This window comes from Taurulus bubalis (assembly GCF_910589615.1).
Source record: "Taurulus bubalis genome assembly, chromosome: 18".
In the NCBI taxonomy this organism is placed as follows: Eukaryota; Metazoa; Chordata; class Actinopteri; order Perciformes; family Cottidae; genus Taurulus; species Taurulus bubalis.
In genome coordinates, this window is record NC_136606.1 from 14491187 (window position 1) to 14518596 (window position 27410).

Below are 27410 nucleotides of genomic sequence, written 5' to 3' on the forward strand. Positions count from 1 at the left end.
TTTGTTTCACTGTACCCTATGGAGGCCGCAGAGGGACAATAGGTACACAGGACTTGGTTTGCTTTCTGCACGATGCAGTGATACAGTATGAGTGCACAGACTGTAGCCCACTGTGACTGTCACAATTTAGGAGTGAGTGGCAACCCAAACGGGGTATAACGGAAAGCTATTAATGAATTAGATTATGCATCAATTAGTTCATTATTTATTGTGACCTGCTATTAAAAGTTACGGAATATTCTTGTCCCATAATTTGTTTTAATAAAAAAAAAAAAAAAAAAAAAAAATATATATATATATATATATATATATATATATATATATATATATATATATATATATATGGGAGTCAAGACAATCCCTCTACTTCACTTTCTGTGCTCTCTTTCCTGTCATTTCTGTGTGTGTGTGTGTGTGTGTGTGTGTGTGTGTGTGTGTGTGTGTGTGTGTGTGTGTGTGTGTGTGTGTGTGTGCGCGTGCGTGCGTGAGAGAGAGAGAGAGAGAGAGAGAGAGAGAGAGAGAGAGGAAGAAGGGGGACTGATTTGAGATCAGACAGGTATCAAACTCCTCTCTGTCTCCTCCTTTCAGACCATTTTCAGTTAAACTGTCAGAGGAGCCTGTAGCATATTCAGAGAGTTTGTGAAGAGCGAAGTCATGGTAAGTCCCATCAGAACTTTATTAGTGTGTGCCTGCAGTTTATTTTTGTCCAGTCCTGTGCAAGGTATGTTTTCCGTTAATGTTGGGTTTCATTAATCTATTTCCTTCATAGTTAATGTATCTGCTGATTATTTTCTCATTTAATTGATCGACTGTTTGGTCGGTAAAATGCCAGAAAGTAATGAAAAATGCACATCACAGCCCAGGTGTAGTTGTTTGAGTTTATTTTGTCTCACCAACAGTCAAAAGCCTCCAGGCCCAAAGTTTACTTTCATAGAAGAGAAATAAAACCATCAACAATCCACATTTGTGAAGCTGGGAACAAAGTTTTAGTTGTTTTGCTTTTTGCTTTTTTGTACCTTAAGACATTAATCAAATAATGAATTAATCATCACAAATGTTGTTGACTAACTTTATGTCAATCAACTAAACAATGAATCCACTAATTATATCATCTTTAATAAGCTGTCTTAAAAGAAACTGTATTCTTTACTTGTAAATTATTATTTGCGGAAATCTTGCATCGGCCGTTTATAATCTTTAACAATACTCCATTACAAGTCCTGCATTGTTCATTGAGTAATGAACTTTAGTATCAAAAGTAAAAGTATGCAACATGCAGCACATTAAGGCCTTTCAGGAGTTGAACTATGTAATTATTTGTGATTATCATTACCAGGACAATATCATGTGCAGCCATTTATTGTTGTAGTTTGTCAAATTGGAGCAAATAAACCACATTATATGTGTTGTCGGGTTGTTTAATAGCTCAGCCTTTATGTCTCGTGTTCTTGGTTTATTTATCTTATTACTTTTGCAGCTGTCAGAGTCGTCTCTGTTTCTATTGTGTACATGCACATTGCATGTACATTGCTTCCAATAAAAACACACACACATTTAAACTTAAAAGAAAATATAAAGCTAATCTTTTTCTGCTTCCCCCTCCAGATGTCTGATTCCAGAGTATCCTCAGTCATCCAGGAATGGGCCAGCTCTTACTCGGGTCAGGCCCACAGCCTGAACCACGCCACACCCAGCAGTCAGCTGGCTCAGATGGACATGATACCCTACGGCCAGTCGCAGGGACTGGTGAGAGGGGGCAGTGATGACATGATGGGACTGTCTTACCTGCCGTACACGACTTCCAATCTCGGCAACAACTCGAGTGCCGGGAGCACAAACCACCACCACAGCCACGTCAACACTCAGCAGGTGTGTGTGTGTGTGTTAATATGTGCGAGATAGATGTTTTCATGTGTGGCTTATAGATAAATGTCCTACAGGTTTCCTCATTGTGAAAACAATCAAACACCACTCTGCATCCTGCTTCTCCACAACGTAAAACAAACTTGTGTTTCTGACCCCCAGGACTTCTCGTCCTTCCTCCTGCCAACTCTGAGGGCCCCGGTAAACAAGAGGAGCATCAGCAAGGACAGCGCGGAGTACCGCCTGCGGCGCGAGAGGAACAACGTCGCTGTGAGAAAGAGCCGGGACAAGGCCCGCCGGAGGATCCAGCTGACCCAGCAGAGGGCCATGCAGCTGCAGGAGGAAAACCAGAAGCTGCAGATGAGGATAGGGCATCTGACACAGGAACTGGACTCTGTCAAACACATTCTGTCTCAGCGGCACCTGCAGGGAGCTGAGGAGGGAGCAGCAGGGGCATCCAGTATCTAGAAGCACATTTGCACCTCATTTCAGGCGTCAGATTCCTTATAAGTGTCTGTCGGCCTCCAAATGCCTCCAAGAAGTTGGGGAGTAATGCCAGGTGTGGAAGGGCTCAGTTGTAGTTTTGTATTGTACAGTTGGGAGGAGAGAAAGCGTAACACGCTGGCTATAACTGCCATTGAGGACACTGAGATCATGACTTTTTTTCTTGGGTTTTTAAGACACATTTACATTCTACATTTGACTTTGATAAAAGCCCTGTAAACAATTGCTGTTGGTTGCTTTTCCGGTTGGGCTCTCAGTGGTTTTACGATATGCTTCATATTCATTTTACATTGAGATGTAGCTAATTAAAAAAAGCAATGGGTCCAAAGCAGCGTCTCATTTGTAGAAGACAAGCAAAGTCTTTAGTCGCTGGCACATTTGATCGGTTGTAACTTGCCATTGGAAGCTATTCGCCTGTCTGCAGCTGACTTTTCAATGTTTCCAGCTGACTCTTTGTCCATCCTAAAGATATATATATCACTACAGCCCCATATGTACACCTTCAACATGTGGAAACGCTTGACAGGTTGCAAGTCTATTCTGCTAATAGTCAGTTCCTGACAGTGGGGATTAGGCTTTAAAACAGCATTCCATGGTGGTAAAAAGCAGACAATACACAGTATTAATTAACAGAGTGAAAAAAAATGCTTGGTGTCTGGCCTGAATTCTCTGAGTGTGTGGGAAGTCCCTCACGACTTCAGTGTTTCTGAAATAATGGCTACAGCCCTGCTCACTAGACCTTTGAATAATTGAATTAAGCACCTGAATACAAAGCAGAAAGACGTGTGGTGGGTTTGAATGGAGATGTAATTGTATTTTCCAAAACTGTGAGTGAGGAGACTGGAGAGTGCACAGAAACCTTAAGCGAGTCTGTGCATATCAAGATTTCTTTTAACCAGCTATGTGAGATGGGAAAGGTTGTACCACAGCTCTAGAAATCCTGAATACAAGATAAATGTGTACAGAAACAAAAAAAGCTGTAGATCAAAAGCTGCATACAATTGAACAAATTCCCAAATAACTTTCTTCAAAGGCACTGAAGACAACGTCCTCACATACGTGCATAATCCTCAGGAGAAGACCATTCTGTGCATTAAACAGATTTGTTTTTGATTGAACAAACATTGCCTAATCATCGCACTTCTTGTCATTGTCAGATATGATTGTAAGTGTTGTTGCCCAACAAAGTTACACAACCATGTGGTTAGTACGAGATTCAATGAAATCGAAGTGTCTCTCTCTGTATATATTACTTCTTTTGTCACTAAATGAGTGGGGGATTACTTGAAATAATGTTTGACGCTGTTTTAAATAACATGTAATCTTGCCAGTTGTTGAATGTGTTTTATGATTTTATAATAATGTGTATACTTTGTTACATGTTTTCTTTAAATAAACAAATAATTATTTGAACTTTGATGAAACGTCTTTTATGTCCGTTTAAATCCTAACATTTCACATAAATATAACTTTGAAATATCTACAAAGCATATCAAAATATCCCTTATTTATTTACTTATTTGTGATTCCGAAAGTAGCCATTGTAAGCTTGGATTATGGTGCACTGCACTTTTAAACAACACATATTTCTCACAGAAAACGGTGTGATATAACCCCAGTACTCCCATCCTGCATCAGAGGACATGGCATGCACCTGCCACATTATTACCATAAGTCTACCCACAGAAACGGACGCCATGCCGTGGACCGTTGTGCACCAGCGGTTTCCCTTTGTGGGATGGGCAAGATTTCAACACAGTGGAGGACGGAGATGAGGAGCGCAGAGATAGTATCAGTGTTTCGGGCTGCCAGGGCCTTCCTGTGGCTGTGATGGTAGTGAAGGGATTTAGAGATAGGAGACAGAGAGGATATGTCTCTTTCTTTCTTTAAAAAAATTTAAATAGTCTTGGTCTAAAACAATACTTCTAATATCTGGTCAAATATTTTCAACACTATTAGATAACAATGAACAGTATGGGATTCCTTTGCATCTGGTTCCCACGATGAAACATCACACAAAGCATTAGTCTTGGTGTGATATTAAAAATAAAGAAAGCACACACTCAGTTCCCTTTCCATGTCTAGTTTCTGGATACACAATTCACCTCTTTTATACAAACTTTATAGCTTTTTACGCATCATTGTAGTTTCTGACCAACTATTCAACACTTCCTGGTTTTACATTAAAGATAAAAGCAATTCAAAATTATATTAATGCCATTTCAGAGCTATACGTGTTGTAAAATGATGTTAGTATTCAATTTTTCAACTCACTTAACTCAAAATAACTACATCACTACTTTGTTCCGCATGCACACTGTTAACTGTGCTGTTTGCACAGTTAACTGGAACTAAAACCAATCCCATCCAGTCACTGAGTGCTTCATTAGATTTTAACACAGGGCGCAGCTTTGCACAGGCAATCAGTTTCCGTAATACTACAAGCTACAAATATGACTGCTTAAAATAACACACCACACTCTACTCGTACGAAAAGAAAAGAAAGTTGGCCTTAAATCCCATGAGAATGTGTTGAGACTGGTAGAGCGGCTGCATATGAAAAGATGCCTCAATCAAAATCAGCCAAATATATACATACATGCAGTTGGTATATGGAAGTGTGTGTGTTGTATAAATACATGCATGGGACTGGGAAATATCTTGATTAAGACTTTGCACACTTATACTTGACGGATCAAAAGACACCAATGATTTAAGTCAATGATAATAAATGGAATTGATCATATGAGCTATAGAAGTGTATGTATGTATTTATGTGTATTTATATGCACACACACACACACACACACACACATATATATGTATGTATGTATATATATATACTTATATATATATATATATATATATATATATATATATATATATATATATATGTTTATGTATGTATGCATGTACATCTTATGTCTTTTAGATGCTTTTTTTTCTCAGTTGTTTGTTACTTATAAAGGGAAAAAACTATAAAATAGTAGTCAAACTAAGGCTCCTTTTCCATTTCTAGGAGGTTTTGTGTACTTTTGGTAATGTACTCCTCCTTAATAAACATAAAACATGTTAAGCGGCACACAAGAAGTCCCTGTGTGACCGTGTCTGTTGAAATGTCCCGCAGCGTCGTGTGGGGCAATCTGTGGTCCCAGGACTGCGACATCTCCACCGAGTGAAGAAAGACTGTATTTCACCTAATCCCTTCCAGTTACTCAACAGCAGCAGACCATATGGACCCACCACAGCCCAGTGAAGCCGCTTCCATCTTCTAGCTCCTGTTCATTAGACGCATTGTTTCAACAGTAGTCGAGGAGTTTTTTGGACTTTGGTCTCAAGAGCAGAGAATAGTTGAATATATCAACATACAAACAGCACAAAATGTAGTTAAAATACGGGAAACATAAACTTTTTTACTTCTATTTCAGCACTTTCGCTCTACACATGTTCACGACTAGTAAAACTCTGTGGTCAGATGTCTGTTTTTCTGACCCTCAGGCTCCCAACACACCTTCAAACACCTTTTGGTGAGAGAATGAATCCTGCAGAGTCTCCATCGCTTGTTTGACTAAGTGAGAGTGATTCATCACTTAAAAGTGTATCACTTTTTATTTTCATTTTTTTGTTTGCGGGCATCTTGAGGATCCAACTTTCTGATACAATAACTAATTTAACACAAATGTTCATAGGCTGTAATAAATAGACGTTATCTTGTTATTTGGAGGGCATTTTTGGAAGTGGCAGCCAGCGTTGTCATGCTGTGTGGCTAACAGACACAGACACAGACTTCCACTGTACTGGCTGCTGCAACGCCAGTGGAACAAACTGTCAGTGCCATCAAGTGAAGCTGAGCAGTCATTACCAAGCGGTTGGCTGGAAGCAATGGTCATGTGTTTGGACATAATAATATATACTATATATAATGTTATTACTGTACATTCTCGGTCCATTATATCTCTCATTATGTTTCACCCAAAAACAAGTTGGAAGTATTTGTTATGCCCAGGACACCATAGTATACTAACAAATGTTTGTTGGACATAATTAGAAGTGATGGCTCTGGCAAGCGTACATATGAGGGTAGAAGACTCAAAAATATGGCAGAAGATTAAAGAGGGAACACTGTTTTCCAAGCTGACAATTTGTGACATGTCTTATCTATGATAATGTTATTTTAATCATCGCATATTCATGAGAAAGAACAAGCAGCCACATTATAGCCTGTACCATGTAGTGTTTTAGCCCTGTGTCTCTTGTGGTGACCTGTGATTTATGGCTCCACCATGCGGCAGAAAACTACACGTAGGCCTCCTGTAGAGATGTTTAACAAAACACAGATGTCTCACTCTACCCTTGAATCTGAATTGCTAGTCAAATAACAAACGCTTTGTTTGCTGTATATTATTTGCTGTAACATTTCTGTGTGTCTGCAGCAAATAGGCATACACAACAAAAAAGACACCGTACCGTACCTTGATGATGCCATGATAATAAATACATTGTTCAAATACCAACAAGACCACAAATATGCCTAAATAAACATGTTTCTTTCGAAACCTCTTCCCTGAAATACTGAGATAAAAATAGCTGTTGCTCCTGATTCACATTAATTCTTAGATCTTAGAAGATTTCTGAACAAACACTTATTTAGATTTGACTGAAGTCTTTAATCTAAAAATCAAATGCTCGACCAAAGTAAAAATGGCCTAAAACCTAAAGCAACACGTGGAGAATCAACAAGGCGTGATTACAGATCATAAGGCAAGCAATGAAGAGCTCTGTGCAAATCAAGTTATAGCAAGACCTAAAGAATGTGAGTCTGGTGTACTCTCAGTTATCCTTTCTCAATAATAATTTATGCACGTCAACATTTTTGCCTCAGTCTGTCGTATAGTAGCAGAGGAGTCTTTGTTGTTTTCATGATTTGTGGAGTTATGTTGCCTTTTAGTGTTTTTATCTAATGTCATAGTTCAAATTAACAATAATTGTATACAATAATATAAATGAAAATGATCAATGCAGGCCAAACAATCAATACAAGTAAATTATTAAAAGAATAAAGGACGCAGACAATGAGTTGCAGAGTGACGTATCGCCTCATCATACACGATCTTTGACAGCTGTGAGCCGAGGGGACGTCGCTTTGACGATCTTAGCCGACTATTACCGAAGTGTGCCGGCGAGCGGCGGAACAACTCGCCTCTCTGAACGATGCAGTCTCCCACCCGCTCTTTGTCCGCGACCGGCTGACTGACGACGCGTTTCCCTTTTTAAGATGATGTCAGACACAAATGATGCCTCATTTAATTATGTCTCGTAATGTCGGCAGGGCGACACAGCAGGACTGAACCGTCGCGCTAAAGGGGAGTCCGGCATCCCCCTCGTCTCCAAGTGGCGCACAGGAGCCCAGTGTCCTTGCGCCGCAGCTCCGGTGTTGATCAGAGGCGACAGCGCGTCTCCGGGACAGACATGTCTTTTCACCCAGCGGAGGAGACGCGGTGAAGCGGCTCTTTAGCCCCGCAATGTGGTGGATGTTTGGAGAACACAGCGGCCAGTAGCATTTCTTGCCGGCCATTTGACAGACGGCGTTTTAAAAAAGAAAAGAAAAAAAGGGTAAGTCACCGCATGCGCCTGTTTCTGAAGCCAGACGTTACGACAGCAGCCGTGCGCGCCGGGCAGGTGTGATATCTAATGTTATTCCCTCGCACTGCCGCTCTCTCTCTTGTGTTGTGTTGGTGCTCCCACAGAGAGGCCAGTCAGCCTGGTGGTGTGTTCATTCCCTCTCCCACACTCGTGTAAAAGCTCTTATGTAATGTGGGATTCCTTCTTTTTTTTTTTTGTTGTTGTGCAAGACTTCCTGGCCCCGTGCAAAGAAAACACGGCTAGAGGAGAAACCATGTGCACCGACAGAGGAGGCAGCTGAGGAAAAGCACAGGTTGTTCACATTCCTGCCCTGCAGTCCGGAGGGGGGAGGCCTCTGAAAACAGCTCATTCAAGGGGTTCTGCCATCTGATAGGGTTTAACCCGCAACCCCGTTACATACACATGTACTGGTATTATATCCTCATCAAGGCCACTGGCAGCACTTGACAACAACTCCTCTTTTGACTAGTCACTATATTCTCTGAGTAACAACTGGGGATCATGATGAACACATCTTTGTTATATTATAAGCCTATAACAACCACCGGTGTTCTTATAAACAGCATTAAAAACAGTAATTAATAATAATCCCCTTCATTGAATTCATTGTTTGACCTGTACAATGTCAGAAAACCGTGATTGAATAGTTAGTTCCGCGCTCTTTCTCTTGTTTGATTTGCGTCCCATTTTTCTAGTTCCACAGGTTATGACTTCATAATCCTGGCAGTGATTTTTACTCTCTGTGGGTGGACAGGATTGGATTATGTAAATAATCTGCTCCGGCATGGAACAGCATTCTCCTGTTCGGCACACGAATCTCTCTCACGCACACACACACACACACACACACACACACACACACACACACACACACACACACACACACACACACATACACACACACACACACACACACACACTGAGTGTCTGAGTAAAATTTGCCACGTAATGCCATCATGTTCGTCTAATATCTGACTATATCCAGACGTCCACACTACCAGGACACTGAAGCAGCTAAATGGGATTCAGCCCTCATTGATTTTGTTGTTTTTTGTTATTTATGTTTTCATTATCTCAACATGTTTGGGTGTTCAAACTATAAAATAATTCTGTGTACTTTGTTTCTTCCACAGAGCTCTCCCCCGTCTCTCCCCCTTTAACCTTCCCTAACGATGACCTCCCCGGACTCCCCCCCTCTGGTCTCGCCTTCCCCGTGTCCTGCTCCCCCTCCGTCCCTCCCTTCCTCCCCGGCCCCCTCCTCCCCGGCCCCCTCGTCCTCCTCCCTCCCCGCCCCGCCCTTGCTGCCTCCCACGGGGGAGGTGATGGTGCTGGCTCTGGGCAGGAAGAAGCAGAGGGTCCTGATCGCTCTCTCCATCCTGCCCAACCTCTTCCTGGCCTTCCTGCTCTCCTCCGACCCGCTCATCACCCTCTCGTCGCCCCACCACTGCCACCTGCCGGGGCCCCCACCGTCACCCGAGGTGCTGAACGCCTCCCTGCCCTGGGAGAAGGGCGGCAGGCCCGGGGACAGCGGGGGCCGGTCCCAGTGTAAGCAGTACGTCAACGGCAGCCAGTCAGCTGTGGCGGACTGCGAGGCCGGCTGGGACTACAACGTCACGGAAGGGCTGAGGAGCAACATCGTTACCGAGGTAGAGCTCCGGCCTGGGATCCTCCTTAGCGCTCTAATTATGGTTCTAGTCTGGTTCTTTGTTTGGGCTTTCTGTGGGAGGGCTACCTTTTTGTGTTTATGTCTGGATTTAGGGCCTTGAAATGCTGAAACAGTCGTTTCATTTTTTAATCCCGCATGTATCCACAGGAGGGTCTTGCTGAGCATGCAGTCTCCCCTTCTGCAGTCCCTTGCTCAACCTTAGCTGCACATAGTTGCGCAGGTTTATGGTGTATCGTGGCATTTGATTGACTTACTTTGAAAGTTGCATTTTGTTTCGGTTGTGTGGGGACTTGCGTTGTTGTGAGAACTCGTCTTGTTGGTGCGTTCAAGAAACTTCCCAATGTCAGAGATTTGGAAGAGCCCCTATAGCATTTTCCTCCACTTTGATGCAGGTAATGAATGTGCGTAGTCCCTTTTTGTTTGGGGAAGTCACCTGAGACCGATGACATTGACATTAATCCCAGGACAGTCTGATGCTGTTGTTCCAAACCACGGCGTTGCACATGAGTAGAAAGGACAACAAACAACGATCTGTTCATTTGAGGGAAAGTGTCTCTGATACTCTCAGCCACTCAGTCTCTGGGTCTTTATGTGGTTTTAGCAAGAAGAGCGTCCCAGACCTTCAGGCTGGCGGCTCGAAGCCACATCTGCCTAATTGCTGTGGTCGAGTGGCAATGTGGGTATTTTAGGCACCAGGTTTTGACAAGGAACAACACAATATAACGGTGTCTGCTGAATACATTTTGATTATTACCTATTATACAAGTTTCCTGTAGTTCTTTTTTAAGTTGTTCGTCAGACTCCCATTCAACCATTGCAGGAGGGCCGTGAGGCCTCGTTGGATAATGCTCAGGGACCTTTTTTTTTTACCAAAGTCACTGTAAATATGTCACTAAGGAAGAACAATCCCTGTTTACAACCAGGTTGACATTGAGATAGACAGTGGGAGAGTGCACTTACATTAAGGGACATCAAGATATAATTATCTTAATCTAAAACATTAATACTTAATGGGTTAAATCATAAACAAACATAGGAAATATGCCTTATTGTATTTCTAGCTGTAGCAGAAAACGGCTCCTGGATCTGTTGTTCATATTCTTGAAAGCAACCGGCATCTGTTTTATACATGTATTTGAATTGTGATAACAGGAAGTCCATGTGATAAAGGCCGTGTTGGTTTCTACGCTGCTTGTTTGACTTGCATGTGGGGGAAAAACATGCATTTCCTCTCAGAGCTGGATTTGACAGTAAAAATGACATTGTTCTTGTTAATGTCTTTAACGGAGCTCCGCCAGCTGCTCACAGTTTCCCAGTCGGGTTGGTCACTGTGTGGCCTGTGCGTCTGCTTTCATTTCTGGTGTCCACTGATGTGGGAACCACACCCAAGCTTTTAGTATTAAGGCAGCTCGCTGGTAATCCACCCACATCACTGCAGAGAGCCGAGGATGTGTAAACGCTGCCAAGGGAAGCATTCAGCAGGAGCATGTGAGCAAATGCAATCTTGAATGCAAATGCAGTCTTAAAGTAGGTAGAATGCTGCACACCCTTCATTTTACACACCCAGTGACGTGGAATGACACGCAGATGGAAGAAACATTCCATTATCCAACCCACTTACCCTATTTTAGGGTCTCGGGCGCTGGAGCCGATCCCAGCTGTCATTGGGTGAAGGCAGGGTTCACCCTGGTCAGGTCGGCAGTTTATCGCAGGACACATATAGAGACACACAACAGATGCTCACATTCACACCTACGGGATAGTTTAGAGTCTCCAACTTACCTACACTGTATGTCTTTGGACTGTGGGAGGAAGCCGGAGAACCCAGAGGGAACCCACGCTGCCATGGGGAGAACGTGTAAACTCCATTAAGCATCACCCGGGATCGGGGTGTGAGGTGTCAGTGCTAACAACTGCACCACCGTGCAGCACCAGATTAAACAGTTTCTCAATATTTCTTTAATTTAAATGTACCATATCACTATAATATATATATAATATATATGTATATACATATTTACATTACTTTGTAAAATTATATAAAGATTTAGTTGCTATAAAGCCGGAAAGTGATCCTGTAACATCTGTAACATCTCTTGTACTCGGTCTGACTGGAAAAAAATCGAGTGCAAATTACAACAAAAATATGCTTTTGTGTCGGTGGCCTCCGTCACAGAGGACCAGCGAGGCTGTGTTTCAGACAGAAACGTAAAAAGGAGGAACTGGTTGCAGGTCTCGCTCCATTCCAAAGACACATACCTGACTGATGCATGAGCTCATTCCAAAAACCCGTCTGGGGAGTTTACAAAGTCTTTTGTTTGCATCTCACCCTCCTCCCGTCCTCTGAAGCATTCCACCCGTATGAGCGCTATGGTTTGTTGGCCTTCACCCGGCTGGTGTGCATTGTCGTGGCTCTGTGCCTCAGCAATAGGACAGCTGGTATTATGTGACAGGCTTTTATGTTTCTGTGCTCTAATTATGTAAGGCCTTATTTATTTTTTGCTCTCCCTCGCTAGATCATTAAAATAATTTAGCTTCCAGCAGACAGCGGCGTTAGCAGAGCTCAGCGGTTAATGCAAATCAGTGCTTTGGTTTAAAGTGATTAAAACTCAGATCTAATTGCAGAAAAAATACATTTGCTAACTTTCCATGTGGCTACACTATTATAGTCCCACAGTAAATGCATTAGACTGTCACACTTCTGGTACCACTATTTACTACTATTTCTAGTATTGCTGCCGCTAATAAAAGTAATACATTGGTATCACCTGAGGAGTTTCATGGATCCCGAAGGCTTTAAAATGCGTCATTCTCTCATTCTGTAATCTCCTTTTGATTTTTTCATTAAAAAAACACAACAGTAAAAGCACAAATGTTATCACATCCAAGAAGGACCAGATATGGATTTTCTTGCACCATCTCTGTGAAGTAATTGAATAAGAATTTGTTCTGTGAATAAATAAAACTGGTTGCCTTTTGAATCATTCAATGAATTATTGAGTAAGGAATTTAATTGGCCAAAGGCATGTTTCTTCATGAGCTAGTCAAGCTAACGATTATTGTGGCGTTATTCATTTTAACTTCGGGCTTTAAAATAGTCGGATACACCAATGCAACTCTCTCCTCGTAAAGCAGATCACCCGCCACTCCGTTCTCCTCTTTATTTGAAAAATGTATTAAACTAATAATTATTGTCCGAATATTTCATAATAAATATAGTTTTTATCTGCCGTGCTGTTTGGGTGGGCACTGGGGTTGAAAAATTAGTGTTAAGTTTTGTTTTGTTGGAATGTTAATGAAACATCATTCCAGTGTGTGCACATCTGGATGTTACTACTTTGGTGATGGCCTACCTGGTGACTTCCTGTTCCCGAACATGCACCGTATGTTGTTCTACTGGACTGGACGAATGATAACTAACAGATCTGTCTCCCTCGCTCTCGGCTCGGCGCTGTCCAGTGGGATCTGGTGTGTGGTCAGTACTGGCTGGTCCCCGTGGAGGAGGTGTGTTTCATCCTGGGCGTCCTGACTGGCTGTCTCGGCCTGGGCTTTGCCGCAGACAGGTAATACACACACACACACACACACACACACACACACACACACACACACACACACACACACACACACACACACACACACACCAGTGTTTTTTGCAGCCTAGCCAAGAAGTTCTGTTCAAAGGTTACTCCGTGTCGATTAGGAAAGCTTCTTCCTCAATCTTCCGTCTCTTGTCCTTTTTTACGGTGCAGATTCACTACCTCGCGACCAAAATACACATAGTCATGAACACTTACGCACACATAGTACAAAGTTCAGACAGCAGATGGTGAAAGAATATATCACAATAACCAATTTTCTACACATGAGTGTTTGTTCTGGTTGCTATAGAAACATGGTGGTGCAACTGTAATGAAGACCTGCTCCACTTGTAGATATAAACATTGTACGCTTTAGAAAACACGTCTATTCTCTGTTTCAGGTGGTTATACACTAATGAAAACATATTTCTTAATATTATGTTCCATTTCTGACCATAAAACACCCTAAATATCACACGCGGTTCCTTTTTAAGAAAACATATTTCTTTGCCTGCAAAAATCACACGATTCTATTTCTAATGTATTTCAATAAAGATGAGAATAACGATGTGAAAATCATCATTCCCTCTTTTACCGCAAATCATATCGCAGTTACAATAATCATAATTTCATATTTTTCTCCAAACTGTTCCTGCTCTATCAGCGATAACGGCATAACGGTCATTGTTGCAGAGTGTCAGCCTCTTTGCATGAGCGTGTTTTTATTCTGCTGGAGCTTAGGACCTCATGCTCGGCAGTCTGCATTGGGCACAACCCAAGCACATCCCATAATTGACATAATGGATCCATCCTGCTGTGTTGTCAGATTGAAGATCACACGGGGGGAAGCCGTAGTTTTGGGGGAAATTGTGAGGGAGCGGATGGTTTAATCAGCTAACAGCCTTCATTAATTTGCTGACCAATTGAGCGTAGCATCTGTTTGTTAAGACGAGTGAGTTAATGCTGCCTCCAGGGAACGTGCACAGAAGAAAAGGGAACAGTGATAATCTGCCGGTTGGAAACAAAAGTGCTGCGCTGGCATCCAGCTGAGAATTGGCTAGTCATCACATTTAGTAAGCTGTTATGCTTCATACTTGAGATGCATTTCCATTTTCTATTTCTATCTTTGCGATTGCAACATTTATTTTTTGAAAGGTTTAATGCATTTAGGTGATATCGTATGGAATTGATCTTATAATGTAAATTCAATTTGACCAAAATCCGTCCGTAAAATTGTGTGAAGTTAAATGAATTAGTTAAACATTTAATCTAATTGTCGCTTTGTCTGAATTATTTGTAAATTACATAAAACTAGAAATGTGTTAACAATATTAATGGTTCATGATGCTGTAAAATCTCATCTCTTACATTCGCAGTGGACTGTTGTCCTATTTTCTCTTCTCAACCCTCTTGCTGTTAATATTTAAACATGTGAAACTTGTTTTTGCTCTTGAATAATGAGCTTTTACTTCATCATCTATTGCTGTTGTTGTACATAATCCAGGTGTAATGTGTCGTTCAGGGCGTGTTCAGTAACGCTGCATGTCTCTGTTTCCCTGCAGACTGGGCAGGTCCAAGACTCTGCTGACCTCTCTGACCTTGTCGGTGGTGTTTGGGGTGTTGGTGTGTGTCTCTCCGTACCCCTCCATCTTCATCGTCATGCGATTCTGTCTGGCGGCAGCTAGTGCGGGAGTCTACCTCACCCTGTACATCACTCGTGAGTATTACAACATTTGAAGCACGCACCACGTTTTGTTTGAGTAGAAACATCCACGAAACAAGATAAAGAGTCTGCAGCCGTGTGAGACTGTCGTGAAGCTTTCAGCTAAAACCCAACATGTCCACAATGATGACGCTGACGTGCTTTGTTTAGCAGCTTCACATCTAAGTCCGGTGCGCTCGCAGGCCAACATGGCTGCAGATTTGTTTTGACGTTGTGTTTGATGGGGCAGGTCTGGAGCTGTGTGAACCCTCTCTGAGGCTGCTGGTGACCATGATGGCCGGGCTGATGACCGTCGCCGGAGAACTTCTTCTGCTGGCCGTCGCTCTGGGCTGCCAGTCCTGGAGGGGCCTGCTGGGAGCCGGCGCCGCACCACTAACACTTTTCCTCAGTTATGGGTACGAGTGTGTGTGTGTGTGTGTGTGTGTTTGTTATTTGTTTCTAAGCTTCACGTGATTCTGTTTTCTTATTACATATTCAGCTTTATCTTGTTCATCAGCATTTTCTTTTCGTATTTAGATATTTGTGTTATCTGTCTACCTGTACAAAGTATGGACATGTGTTCATTTACCTGTGAAACTGCAGTGACAAGAGAGTGAAGGAACCTGATAGTCTTTTGGTAAATGCCTTGATGCCAACTGACTTGCTGAAAGCTTTATTGGATCGTATCGATTCCAATCCCCTCGTCACACTGAGCCTTTGAGTTCATGTCAGAATGCATTTGGACGACTTCCTTTAAGGTCCCCAGTCCCTCTAAAGACCTCTGTTAGAAGTTAAGCCTTTGGGTTCAAAACCAAATTAACAGAGATTAAAGTTTGATTGCTAGCAATGAATTGCGGTTTTGTAAGCGAAGCTGGATTAAGAAATAAAGAATGCTTTGTGAACCACATGCGTTATTTTCCATGCTGCAGGACCAAATGTGGGTTTTGGTGCTCAGTGAAGGTCAGCAGAGATCAAAGAGTGAGCCGGACTTATGTTTTGTCTCCTCTGCAGCATTCCCGGGTTGTTTCCAGAGTCTCCCCGCTGGCTCCTTCTGTCGGAGAGATCAGCAGACATGAGCTCCTTCACTGAGAGAAGAAACTCCAACAGAGATCTGAGGGACGACGAGAGCTTCACAGGTGTGTGTGTGTGTGTGTGTGTGTGTGTAGAGTTTAGATTCTGAGGGTGCTTTCACACCAAACCTCGTTAGTTCGGTTAAAGTGAAAACAGATCTTTTTGCCTGGTTAGTACAATTTATTTGCGCTGGTGTGAAAGCTGTCAATTGAACCCTGGAGCCAAGCCACCAAACTCAGACTGCAGATGTGTGACGGATCCTCCGGTTATTAACAGACAAACGGTTAGTAGGTCAAAAGCTGTACAACTACTGTGCTTGCAACCGACTTGGTATATACTCTGTCATTTACTTAAATCCATAAAAAAGGTGCGACAGCAGTCACACAGTAGTACAACCTGAATCAGTGCTGTACAAGACGCCTCATGCACGCGTCCGTACATTCCACGCCGTTCGCACCAGTTGACTGGAAACACGTGAAAGGGATCTTGTCTCTACCTGTTGCTCATTTTTCATAACGTGCAGTCGATTTGCATTCTAATAATTGGCTACTATTAATTTATATAATCAAAAATGTACACATCCGTGTAATTGTGTAAAATGTCAGTGTGAACAGGGACCAAATCAGAACTAAAATGCCACAATGTATCATTTATTTTCCTTGATTGAATGAACCCAACTACAAGTGTGAATGCGCCCCTCTTCTCTCCCTCACGCTTCTCTGCATCACTGTCGGGTTGAATGGATTTTTAGCTGATGAAGGCTGCATTATTTATAGGTTGCTCAGCACATTTGAAAACACGCGTAGCTATCTCACACCACTAACAAGAGTAGGTCATGATGCCTAATTAAAGTTAATGATTTATTAAATACACACGGCATTATTATAAAGTATAATGACTTGCACCTACAAAACCATCTGGGCTGTATATTCACTGGGTCTGCAAACAGCTTCTATGTAAACATGTCTAATGACATCGTGCCACCTGAAGTCACATTTAATGACTTTGGCTTTACGTCCTCTGCATGTGTAAAAATAATGATAATAATTTCAAAATGAACCATTCTTTTCTTCAAATATGTTTATTTAATTAAGTCGTTTACGGATACTTGTAGTTATATACTGAAGATGTATACATTAATAAACAACTACATGGCTAAAATACATATGTATCTGCTACAACTATAACATAGTGGTATAGTTTGTATATAGAGTTATACATAATGCATTCATTGTTTATATACTGTTAATAAATGCTGAATTGTGAATCAATTTACATTCAGCCTGGTGCGTCTACTGTATTAAACAACCCCTATTTGTATTTGCAACAACATTGATTTAACTTGTGTCCTCAATTGACTGTGAGCTATTGGTCTAAAAGAGAATCCAGGTCATGTCACTGGTCTAAGTGTTGTTAAACTGAAAATTAAAAAGCCTGTTTTGTCTTGTTTGCCCGCTGCAGAGCTGGATTCAGACCCGGCCCCGTCTTCACGCCCCCACCTGTCCTTCCCTGAGCTCTTCCACAGCAGGAACATCTGGAAGAACATGTGTGTGCTCGGCTTCACCTCGTAAGTTGTCTCTTGACTCACTATTGAACTGGTTGCTGCTCCGGTCTCATATTTCCTCCTCCGTGTTTTGACTGCCTCTTTTCTATTTCAGCCCTCTTATAAATACATGACTGCTTGATCTTTGTTTTTCCGTCCTTCCTCCTTCAGATTCATCTCTCACGGCATTAGTCACTGCTACAGCTCTTTCCGAGGTGACGTCAGAGGCACCGCCCCGAGCTTCTATTGGACGTACCTGCTGTCTGTGTGTGCAGGGGGAGGGGCCTGGCTGTTGCTCTGGGCGACCGTAAACAGGTGCGGCCGCCGTGGCATCCTGCTCCTCTCCATGACGATGACGGGGCTGGCCTCTTTGATCCTCCTGGGACTCATGGAGTGTAAGCAGGCTTTCGTTGCAGTATATCCTTTTCTTCAAGTCATCGAGTGTCAGATGAAGAAAGCTATTCGTAGTCTTTGGCAACAAGGTGGACACAGTCACCCTTCATCTCCCAGAAGTCCCCCCTATTGTTGTAGAGACATTATGTGAGCCTTGTATGGGGACCAAAGGCCTTGCTTCCATAAATCCTGACTGGAATAAAAGTAAAAAGTTAGTTTACTCAATGTTAAGCTCAGCTTTGTGGTCGTATTAGATCATCTATACACCACTGACTTCATGTTGGACTCGTGCTTCATGCATTATGAAACAGATTAAAAGCAAACCGGCCAGTTCTGCTAATGGAAAAATACATTCCAGGTGCCTTTGTCTTTCCACAGCTTGCTGTAGAAACACACTCACAGTTGCTTTGGTGTCAGTCTCCCCCTTGTGGATGAACATGAGTATGACACTCAGTTAATGTAGGACACTGCAGTGGCAGCAAAGTCAAAACTGTGTCAGGTGCTGTGCTTTAATCATGCAACAAAGGCTGAGGGGGCAGCAGCACTGGGTGGTGCTGAGGCTGCAGGTGGCCTCTGAGAGGCGAATCACTGCATGTGTGTCTGTTAGTAATTCTAGTTCTACATTATAAATCAGTTTACATCCACAGGGCATCATGATATATATCATTAGACAATGAATAACAGGAATGCTGCACTCCATCAAGCTTGTTCTTCCTCCTCCCCTTTAGATCTCAGTGAGACGGCCATCACAGTTTTCTCAGTGATGGGTCTCTTCTCCTCCCAGGCCACCGCCTCCCTCTGCATCCTCTTCACTGCAGAGATCATGCCCACCATCATCAGGTAGCATGAACACAGCGACGCTGATTTAAAAGTTGTAGAAGTCGCACTTTATTTAGTTTTGTGTTCATATTTGTCTCTGTCAAAATGAGCCTGCTCAGCCCATTAGTGTTGGCAAAATGAATTAGGACATGAGAAATGCAGACAATTGCTAAATAGTTTAACATTTTACACATCGATGTGAAAAATGGAAACAGCTAGCCAAGAATTTTCCAAAGGTAAAAACGTTTTTACGCTTTTGTTTTGTTTGGCTAAACAAATTGGATGTAACATGTTTAGTCGTAGAAGTAGTAGTTTTATCAATGTCTCCAGACTTTGTTCAAAGCTAAGCTAACACACAGCTAAGCTTGCTGACTTTGGCTTCATATTCAACAAACCAACAAGTGGGGTCATTTTTCTCATCTTACTCTTGATAAGAACAAAAAAAGAAGTAAATAAGTGCATTTCCGAGAATGTTGAACTATTCCTTTATAGAAATACACAAATGGATATAACAGGGCAACAGTCACATTTTTAAACTTATTATACAAATTTAATTCAACCATTGAGATAAACTTCATGAATGCTATGAAAAATCAAATCCTACCGTATATGTGTTTAAATGTGTGTGTATGTGCCAAATCTGAAGTTGTGTGTGTCTCCAGGGGCACTGCTGTGGGCGCGGTGCTGGCCCTGGGCTGCGTGGGCCGCCTCAGCTCCCCGCTCATGGACCTGAGGAACCACTACGGCTACTTCCTGCACCACGTGGTCTACTCCTCCCTGGCGCTGTTGGCCGTGCTATCTATCCTCCTGCTGCCCGAGAGCAAGAGGAAGCCGTTGCCCCAGTCGCTGGCCGACGGGGAGCAGTACAGACGGCCCCCGTTGGGCAGGAGGAGGAGGGACAATGTGCCGCTGCTGGCCACCCCCAACCCAGAGACCTAAAAGACCCCCGAAAGAGTGAGATGGACTCCGCTCAAGTCACCCACTTTGCAGCCAGAACCTTCACATACATCACGTACATGCAGAGGAGGAGAAAGGCCGAGCGACAGAGAAAAGGGCTGCACCGAAGACGAAGGACGGTGATGAAGGACGGCGATGGACGTGATCAGACAGCCTCAGCTTCTTAACAAATCATCTTTTAATCATTCCAAACGCGGGCGGTTGGGTCGAGCTCCCGTTTCTCGCCACCATTCTCTGTTTCCTGCCGTTGAGATGTTTGTAGATCTGACACACGATGCTCACAGATTCATCGTCATCTCCTCCTGACCCTCATCATGTGACACACCAGAATACTGCTGACCCCTGTGCGTCTGTCGTAGAGATGTTTGCCGCTTTCAACTAACTCTCCAGACCAGTTGTGGCTCTGAGAGTAGTCACAGATTATTCCAAGCATTTGTCTTAACATGCATAGAGCGGTTTTTTTTGTCGTGCTTGCTGTGTACGACAGGTGTGCAAAAATCAAAGCAATGTCAGTTTTGGGTACTTTTCTGTGAGACTCATGATAAACGTCTCCCATGTGGCACTCCTAACAGGGATGGACCCCAATTGTCGAACACAAATGATACTCGACGGAGTGCGGGTGCCTTGTAAATACTCTAGCGTTGGTTTCTTTAACTTCTGGGGCCATCTTGAGTTTTTTTAAAGCAGACCCTGTGGCTGGAAACTGTGCAGTGCAGTACGCTAATGCTGTGCAGTACGCTAATGCAGTGCAGTATACTATTGCGGTGCAGTACGCCGCAATAGCATACTGCACTGCATTAGCATACTGCACTGCATTAGCGTACTGTACGCTAATGCTGTGCAGTACACTAATGCTGTGCAGTACGCTAACGCGGTGCAGTACGCTAATGCGGTGCAGTACGCCAATGCAGTGCAGTACGCTAACACGGTGCAGTATGCTAATGCAGTGCAGTACCCTAATGCAGTGCAGTACCCTAATGCAGTGCAGTATGTTAATGTAGTGCAGTACGCTAATGCGGTGCAGTACGCTAACACGGTGCAGTATGCTAATGCAGTGCAGTACCCTAATGCAGTGCAGTACCCTAATGCAGTGCAGTACACTAATGCAGTGCAGTACGTTAATGTAGTGCAGTACCCTAATGCAGTGCAGTACGCTAATGTAGTGCAGTACGTTAATGCAGTGCAGTACACTAATGCAGTGCAGTACGTTAATGCAGTGCAGTACCCTAATGCAGTGCAGTACGCTAATGCAGTGCAGTACGCTAATGCAGTGCAGTACGTTAATGTAGTGCAGTACGTTAATGTAGTGCAGTACGCTAATGCAGTGCAGTACGTTAATGTAGGGCAGTACGCTAATGCAGTGCAGTACGTTAATGTAGGGCAGTACGCTAATGCAGTGCAGTACGTTAATGTAGGGCAGTACGCTAATGCGGTGCAGTACGCTAATGCGGTGCAGTACGCTAATGCAGTGCAGTACGTTAATGTAGGGCAGTATGCTAATGCAGTGCAGTACGTTAATGTAGTGCAGTACGCTAATGCGGTGCAGTACGCTAATGCAGTGCAGTACGTTAATGTAGGGCAGTACGCTAATGCAGTGCAGTACGTTAATGTAGTGCAGTACGCTAATGCGGTGCAGTAGTGCAGTACGTTAATGTAGTGCAGTACGCTAATGCGGTGCAGTAGTGCAGTACGTTAATGTAGTGCAGTACGCTAATGCGGTGCAGTACGCTAATGCGGTGCAGTACGCTGATGCGGTGCAGTATGCTAATGCAGTGCAGTACGCTAATGCAGTGGCAAAGCGGTGCAGAGCTCTTTGAAACATTCTTATTAAAGATGACGGTGGGTAATTTGACCCAAATCTTAAAACTTAAGAGACAGTTTTAGGAGCGTGAATCAATTAATATCAATATTGGGATCGGAAGCTAAAAACATTTTTAAAAAGGCCATCAAATAGTAAGGTGTCCATGTTCAAACTGTGTAAATCCAGTAAATGAATCTGGCCTGGAGCCAGCAATATTTATGTCTTATTTATGTTGTTGTTAAGCATAATCGATAAATTATCCAGAGGCCTCGCATTTTAAAGTATTACGCAAAATATTGTGACACATTGAGACGAATCTGACTCTCTGATCCAACAGTGAAGCTGTAAACTGTCAACATTCCTATCTGCATGTTTGAAGGGCTTGTTTTCTTTCAGTATTTGCTCAGAAGCTTCTCGTTACTATTATAATACCTCTAGATGACCAGTCTCAGTAAGAGAATAGACGGGTACGAACAGACTACAGTAGAACTTTACATGGTGACTTGTTTACCCAGGCACATATACATATATAGATGTTTTGTCAGCACTTAAATGTGGAAGTTTTGAAAGAGGTTGTCTGTTGTTTTGCCTGAATGTGTATCGATGCTGGAGAACGGGCCCGGTGATGACGCTCCTTGAGGTTTGAATGGGAGCTGAAGTGGGCCCTCCAAATTAACCCCCAAATCCTCAACCACGCACTCAAGAAGGACTTTTCTTCATGGCTTCTTTATTGTGGCATATGGTTAAATCAAGATGGAGAATTACCAAAGCATGGTGGTTTCAGCGCTTGAAAAAGAATCCAGTGTTCTCATGGGTGCGTGATGTTAAGAGGAAGCGGGAGGTGTTTAATTTGGACTCTGGACGTTGAGGACGTAGGACACTCACTTCTGCTGACGGCTTCTTCCTCCGTCAGCCTTTGGTAGTTTTTTCACTCTGTATGTTGCACTCAGCAAGTCCTAACAGTTGTACACTGATAGTTATTATGATTCACTTGGCTGGAGTAGTATTATGTCTGGCAACACTCATGAGCTGTTCAATGACAAGTATGATTAACTATATAGCCTGATTTAATGTAAAATAAAACCGGTTCAATAAACAAGACATGGGCATTCTTTTGTATGAAGTATGAATTATGTGAGCTGGTAATGTGGAGTTTGATGGGATGCAAAGCCATACACCATACTGTGTTATATAAGTGAGTTAGTGTGGCTAATGGGATATCACATTTGCTTATTGCTATTGACTGGTATTGATGAACGGGTATAAATGCTTTTTGACAATAACCATCTTTTTCATATACTCTTGGTTGGCACCCTTTTACACACTACCTTTAAAGGTTAGCTGTGTGGCCTTTAAGTGTTTATTTATGTTCACTGAGACCTTTACAAATATAAAGCACCTGCCACAGGACAATGAGAGGTCAAGGTCCATCTGGGGACGAGATGTTTTATTTAATGGAGTAAACTTCCTCACTGAAACCTTTAAAAACACAATTCTACTGAGCCTAACCACTGTGATGTAACTTTAGATGAGTCACCGAGTCGTATCATTGACATTTTATACTTAATCCACAATAAATACACTGTGGTTCAAATGTACAGGAAGTCATCTGTTTTCTCCAGACACAGACTTTAACTTCATGTGAAAACCAGTTTATTAAAGACGAAAGCAGCTTCAACACAAATATAAAGGATGTTCAGTCTGTGAGTACACAGATCAAATGCACTGGAAGGATTCCTTCATTGTTGATTCAGGTTTCAGGTGATTCAATGAACTCCTTGAGGATGACGGAGCTGCTACCATGTGGAACCGGCCTCATGGAGCTGTGACACCACTGCTTTCCATGCAGCGGTCTGTCCTCTCCCTCGTCTTCTCTCAGCCTGGTCTTCCTCGTCCTGCCTCATCGGTGCGTCACTCTGTCCCTCAGCTGTGTTGTTCCCCTGTGTCATTCTCTTTCTTCACTGAAATGTGAAGCCTGATCTCAACGGATGATGAGTCAGCGACAATAAATCAATTTGGAGTTGTTTCAGGAAGTGAGTTCCCCGCAGCTCCCTTTAGTTTCACCAAGTGGACCCACAGGCCGGCTCCAAGAAATACAGAAAGGTGCAAGACGCACCAGAAACGCTGACCTGAGTGCCGAATCCATGATGACTGAACTATATCCACATAATTACTCCTCAGACCAGCGTATGGTTCATGTGGTGCAGTATGTCCACAAGGGCCCCGGAGCAGGGCACTACCTGGGGCCCTGAGGACTAAAGCTAAAAGTCTACAAATAGAAAAAGTGGAGTAGAGCTGGAGCCTGCAGGAGGCGCCATAAGACCTGATGGGGCCTCCATCAGGGGACACGGTGTGGCGTTCTCCCTCTGCTCAGGCTCCACGAAGGCCTTGACCATTAGCCGAGAGTGGAAGTGACCTTTGAAAGGAATACGGGATAATCTGTGCAGCCTGTGATGAGGTTGTGGTACAAACTCATAATGGAGTCCCTCATGGAGTCGATGCTGTCTCTGCTCAGAGGACGGTTCCTCAGGTTGGTAAATACCAGGATGTAAATCTGGCTTAGGCAGAGCAGCTGAAGGAAGAGTCAAGAAAAGGAAAACATTAGTCACATTAGTCAGGATGACCTGGTTGAACTCATCAAAGCTCAAATGAACAAGTTAAAATAGCATCAAAGCACAGTTCCACACAGAAAAACATAAATATTCACAGTGGGTTTTGAGTGGAAAACCTTATTTTAGATTATTTATTTGGTTTGAGTCCAGCATAAATGATGTGACAAATTTTACCACACAATATTATAGCAAACAGAATAAAATCCAATTTCAATCCATTTTTTTAAACATTAAACAAATTAGATTTTGACACAGTGACATATTAATGAAATACTATTTAAATGTCCTCCAGATTGACTGGCTCTCACAATAACATGTTCATGGTGCCACTTCTATACTTTAATGGGGTTATTAAAGCGGTGCATTGCTGCAGTGATCTGCTGATGTTGATCACTGAAGGAGAACAAGTGGGAGGTTTGCTTCCTCTAGAAAGCTCAGGGCCATTAATAAAGGTCCTGCTGTGCCTTAATGATCAGAACATTGCAGATCGCATAACAATCATTCCTGCTGCTGACGACAGGAAGTAAAACACACAACCTGCAGCGTCTTTTATTTGATATAAATACGCAGTGTGTAAAAACTACTGAGGCCTCAAAGGGAACGACGTATCAACAGATTTTAGTTTTATTTTCTTGAGTGCGTGCCTCAACCGACACGCCTTTATACTCATTGTATTATATACCTTTACAACTACAACTTTATAGTTAATACAAATACACATGGAGTGCGCGCCTCAACCGACAAGTCTTTATCAAAAACGCTTTTCGGAGTCTCAACAGACGGAAACACAAACACACGTAACACGGAGTATCAGGGTATCTGTGCTTCATTCTGATGTCTTTCCTCCCCTCTCTGTCCTCACACATGATTTATTAATGAGAAAATCAACAACTAATATGGACTAAATAAATACGTAGAGAAATAAATAGATCCCCCCCCCCCCCAAATAGGCTTTGTAGTAATTCATTAGGAAACAAGACTAAATGATTCAATATTGTTCTCTTTTTGCTACATTTCTACAAAACTACATTTAGCTTTCATGTTTCCTTTTTTTCTATTTGCTTGAACCAACCTCACTTTGAGGGATCATTCAGCTGTTGTTCTTGTAACAAATTTCCTTTTTGGCCAATAAACATTTCTAAAAGCAACATAGCCAAAAACAACACATCTATACTTAAAATCGCTCAGCAGTTTGAGTATAAGAATCAGGACCAGACCAGGTCAATTATTACTGGAAAGATGTAGTTTATCTGAAAGGATTAATCAATTTCACCAGAATATCTGATATGTTTTGCTGATTTGTGGAGTTAAAGGTCAGAGGTCATTCTTGATATTGTGTATTATTTGTTTTTAAGATTATGTTGAATAGTGGAGAACTGGAAACTCAATTTTTAACCCAATATACATAGGATTTAAACTAGAAAAGCTTTTAGGCCACGCCATTAGATTAACTATCACCAATTAGGGACCGAATACAAACACTGTCACACATCTTATGAAAGTTAATTGGACAACTAGTGGTGGAAAGTAAACTCAAGTTTAACTGCTAATTTGAAGTTTGAAATGTAATTTACTAATTTCAATAAATGTACTAACACATGGAACAAACCTTTTAGATTTCATTTTCATGTTTATCTTTTACAATCATTTCTACTTGTGTATTATATTACATTGCTCTATTTAAATTAATAAAATAAACTCCTTTGTAGTTGCATATGATCAAAGAATTTGGGAATAATAAATTACAACCACAATCATAAATATATATCTATTTATCGTTATAAAAAGACCAGATATAGTGGCAAATAATTGATAAATTGTTGTTTTTATTATATTATTTATAAACTTGCATGGGCAGCAGGGGCCTATATATATACATATAGTATATTTTCATATATGTATAAATACATTTATGTATAGTAGATTTACACATATGTGATATGAAGTGTTTTTATATTTAAAGTATATAAAACAGTCAAATTTGCTCCACCTTAATCAACTAAATGCTTTTTAGTGGCAATGTTACAATAATATGAAATCAAATAGTATTCAGTGGCAATTTTACTGAATTTTGAGTACTTTTACTTTTTGATATTTTAATGACATATTTACCAATAATATTACTTACATATTATTAATTGACATTGTCAATACAATTATTTGACTTGTAATGGCGTATTTGGCTTATAAAGCTACGTATGTAAATATGTACACTGCATTCTGGTAATATTCTTAGTACAGAAAGTGTTTCACACCATCTGATAATTTACATATGGAAGGTTTATTCTTCCCACGTCTACACACCTTGCATTTTCAGATTCCAGACACCTGACAGAAATGTCTGTCAGCGAGCTGTCTGTCTCTGTCAGCAGACAAAGCTCACAGCAGGAGAGACGCTGTGACGCTGTAAGACAGCTGAGAATGAGAATCTCAACACAGTTTGGTATGTTCCACCCTGGTCGCGAAACAATGCCCTCAAGGTTACAGAGCGTCGCTCTGAACACGAGGTGTGGGGCTGTGAGAGTTAAAGTGCAGGGCAGGACGGGGAGGAGGTCTCCAGCCATACAAAACCCCATTATCGCCTTGTAGAGAGACTCACTTTCCCTGAAGCTAACGGCCTTTACTTGCTCAAGAAATACATTCAAGAGCTGCAGCGTGAGCTTAGCACTTTGCTTATACATCACAACTGTTTGTTATAATTCAGAAGCCAGCTTGAAATATCTTTTACGATTTCAATGAATACATTCTTATACCTACATGAGCAAGTCAAATTGAACTGTAAAAAAACAACAACATAATTTTGATAATGTGGCTATTTCTGAAGCCCTGCTATAGAGCCAGAATGACATATCTCTCTGACTTTTCCATGAGCGCCTCTATGAGTTTAACATGAGTAGTTTTGAGTTAATTGGTATATTGCATTGTAATAACATGCACCTGACTTTTTCCATCTTCATCTTCATCACAATGTTCATTTGAATACTTCTGTTCATGACCAAAAAGCTGCAAAACTGCCACAGGCATTCCCATTAACCTCAGCTGTAGTTTTTGTTGCGCTAATTAGCAAATGTTAGCATGTACACTTGCTAAACTACGATGTTGAACCGGGTCCACATGAAACCTGCCAAACACCTGCCCATGTCATCTTACCTGTTCTGATCGTGTGACCTTCTTCCCCATCGACTTCACTGGTCTCTCCATCCGCCTCTCTCTCTTTCCATCTGTTTAAGGAACCCGTGGAGCAGTCAAGGCCTC

General features: G+C 42.1%; 1 protein-coding gene across 1 annotated transcript; it reads left to right on the top strand.

Moving 5' to 3' along the window:
- Window positions 1–7662: 7662 nt before the first annotated feature.
- On the top strand, window positions 7663–20445 carry slc22a17 (solute carrier family 22 member 17). Its single transcript, XM_079234457.1, has 10 exons — window positions 7663–7980; window positions 9144–9656; window positions 13136–13239; window positions 14820–14974; window positions 15210–15375; window positions 15971–16095; window positions 17492–17597; window positions 17745–17968; window positions 18695–18806; window positions 19448–20445. The coding sequence occupies exons 2-10, from the start codon at window positions 9183–9185 to the stop codon at window positions 19722–19724; spliced, it is 1743 nt and encodes a 580-aa protein (XP_079090583.1). The 5' UTR covers window positions 7663–7980; window positions 9144–9182; the 3' UTR covers window positions 19725–20445.
- Window positions 20446–27410: the final 6965 nt, after the last annotated feature.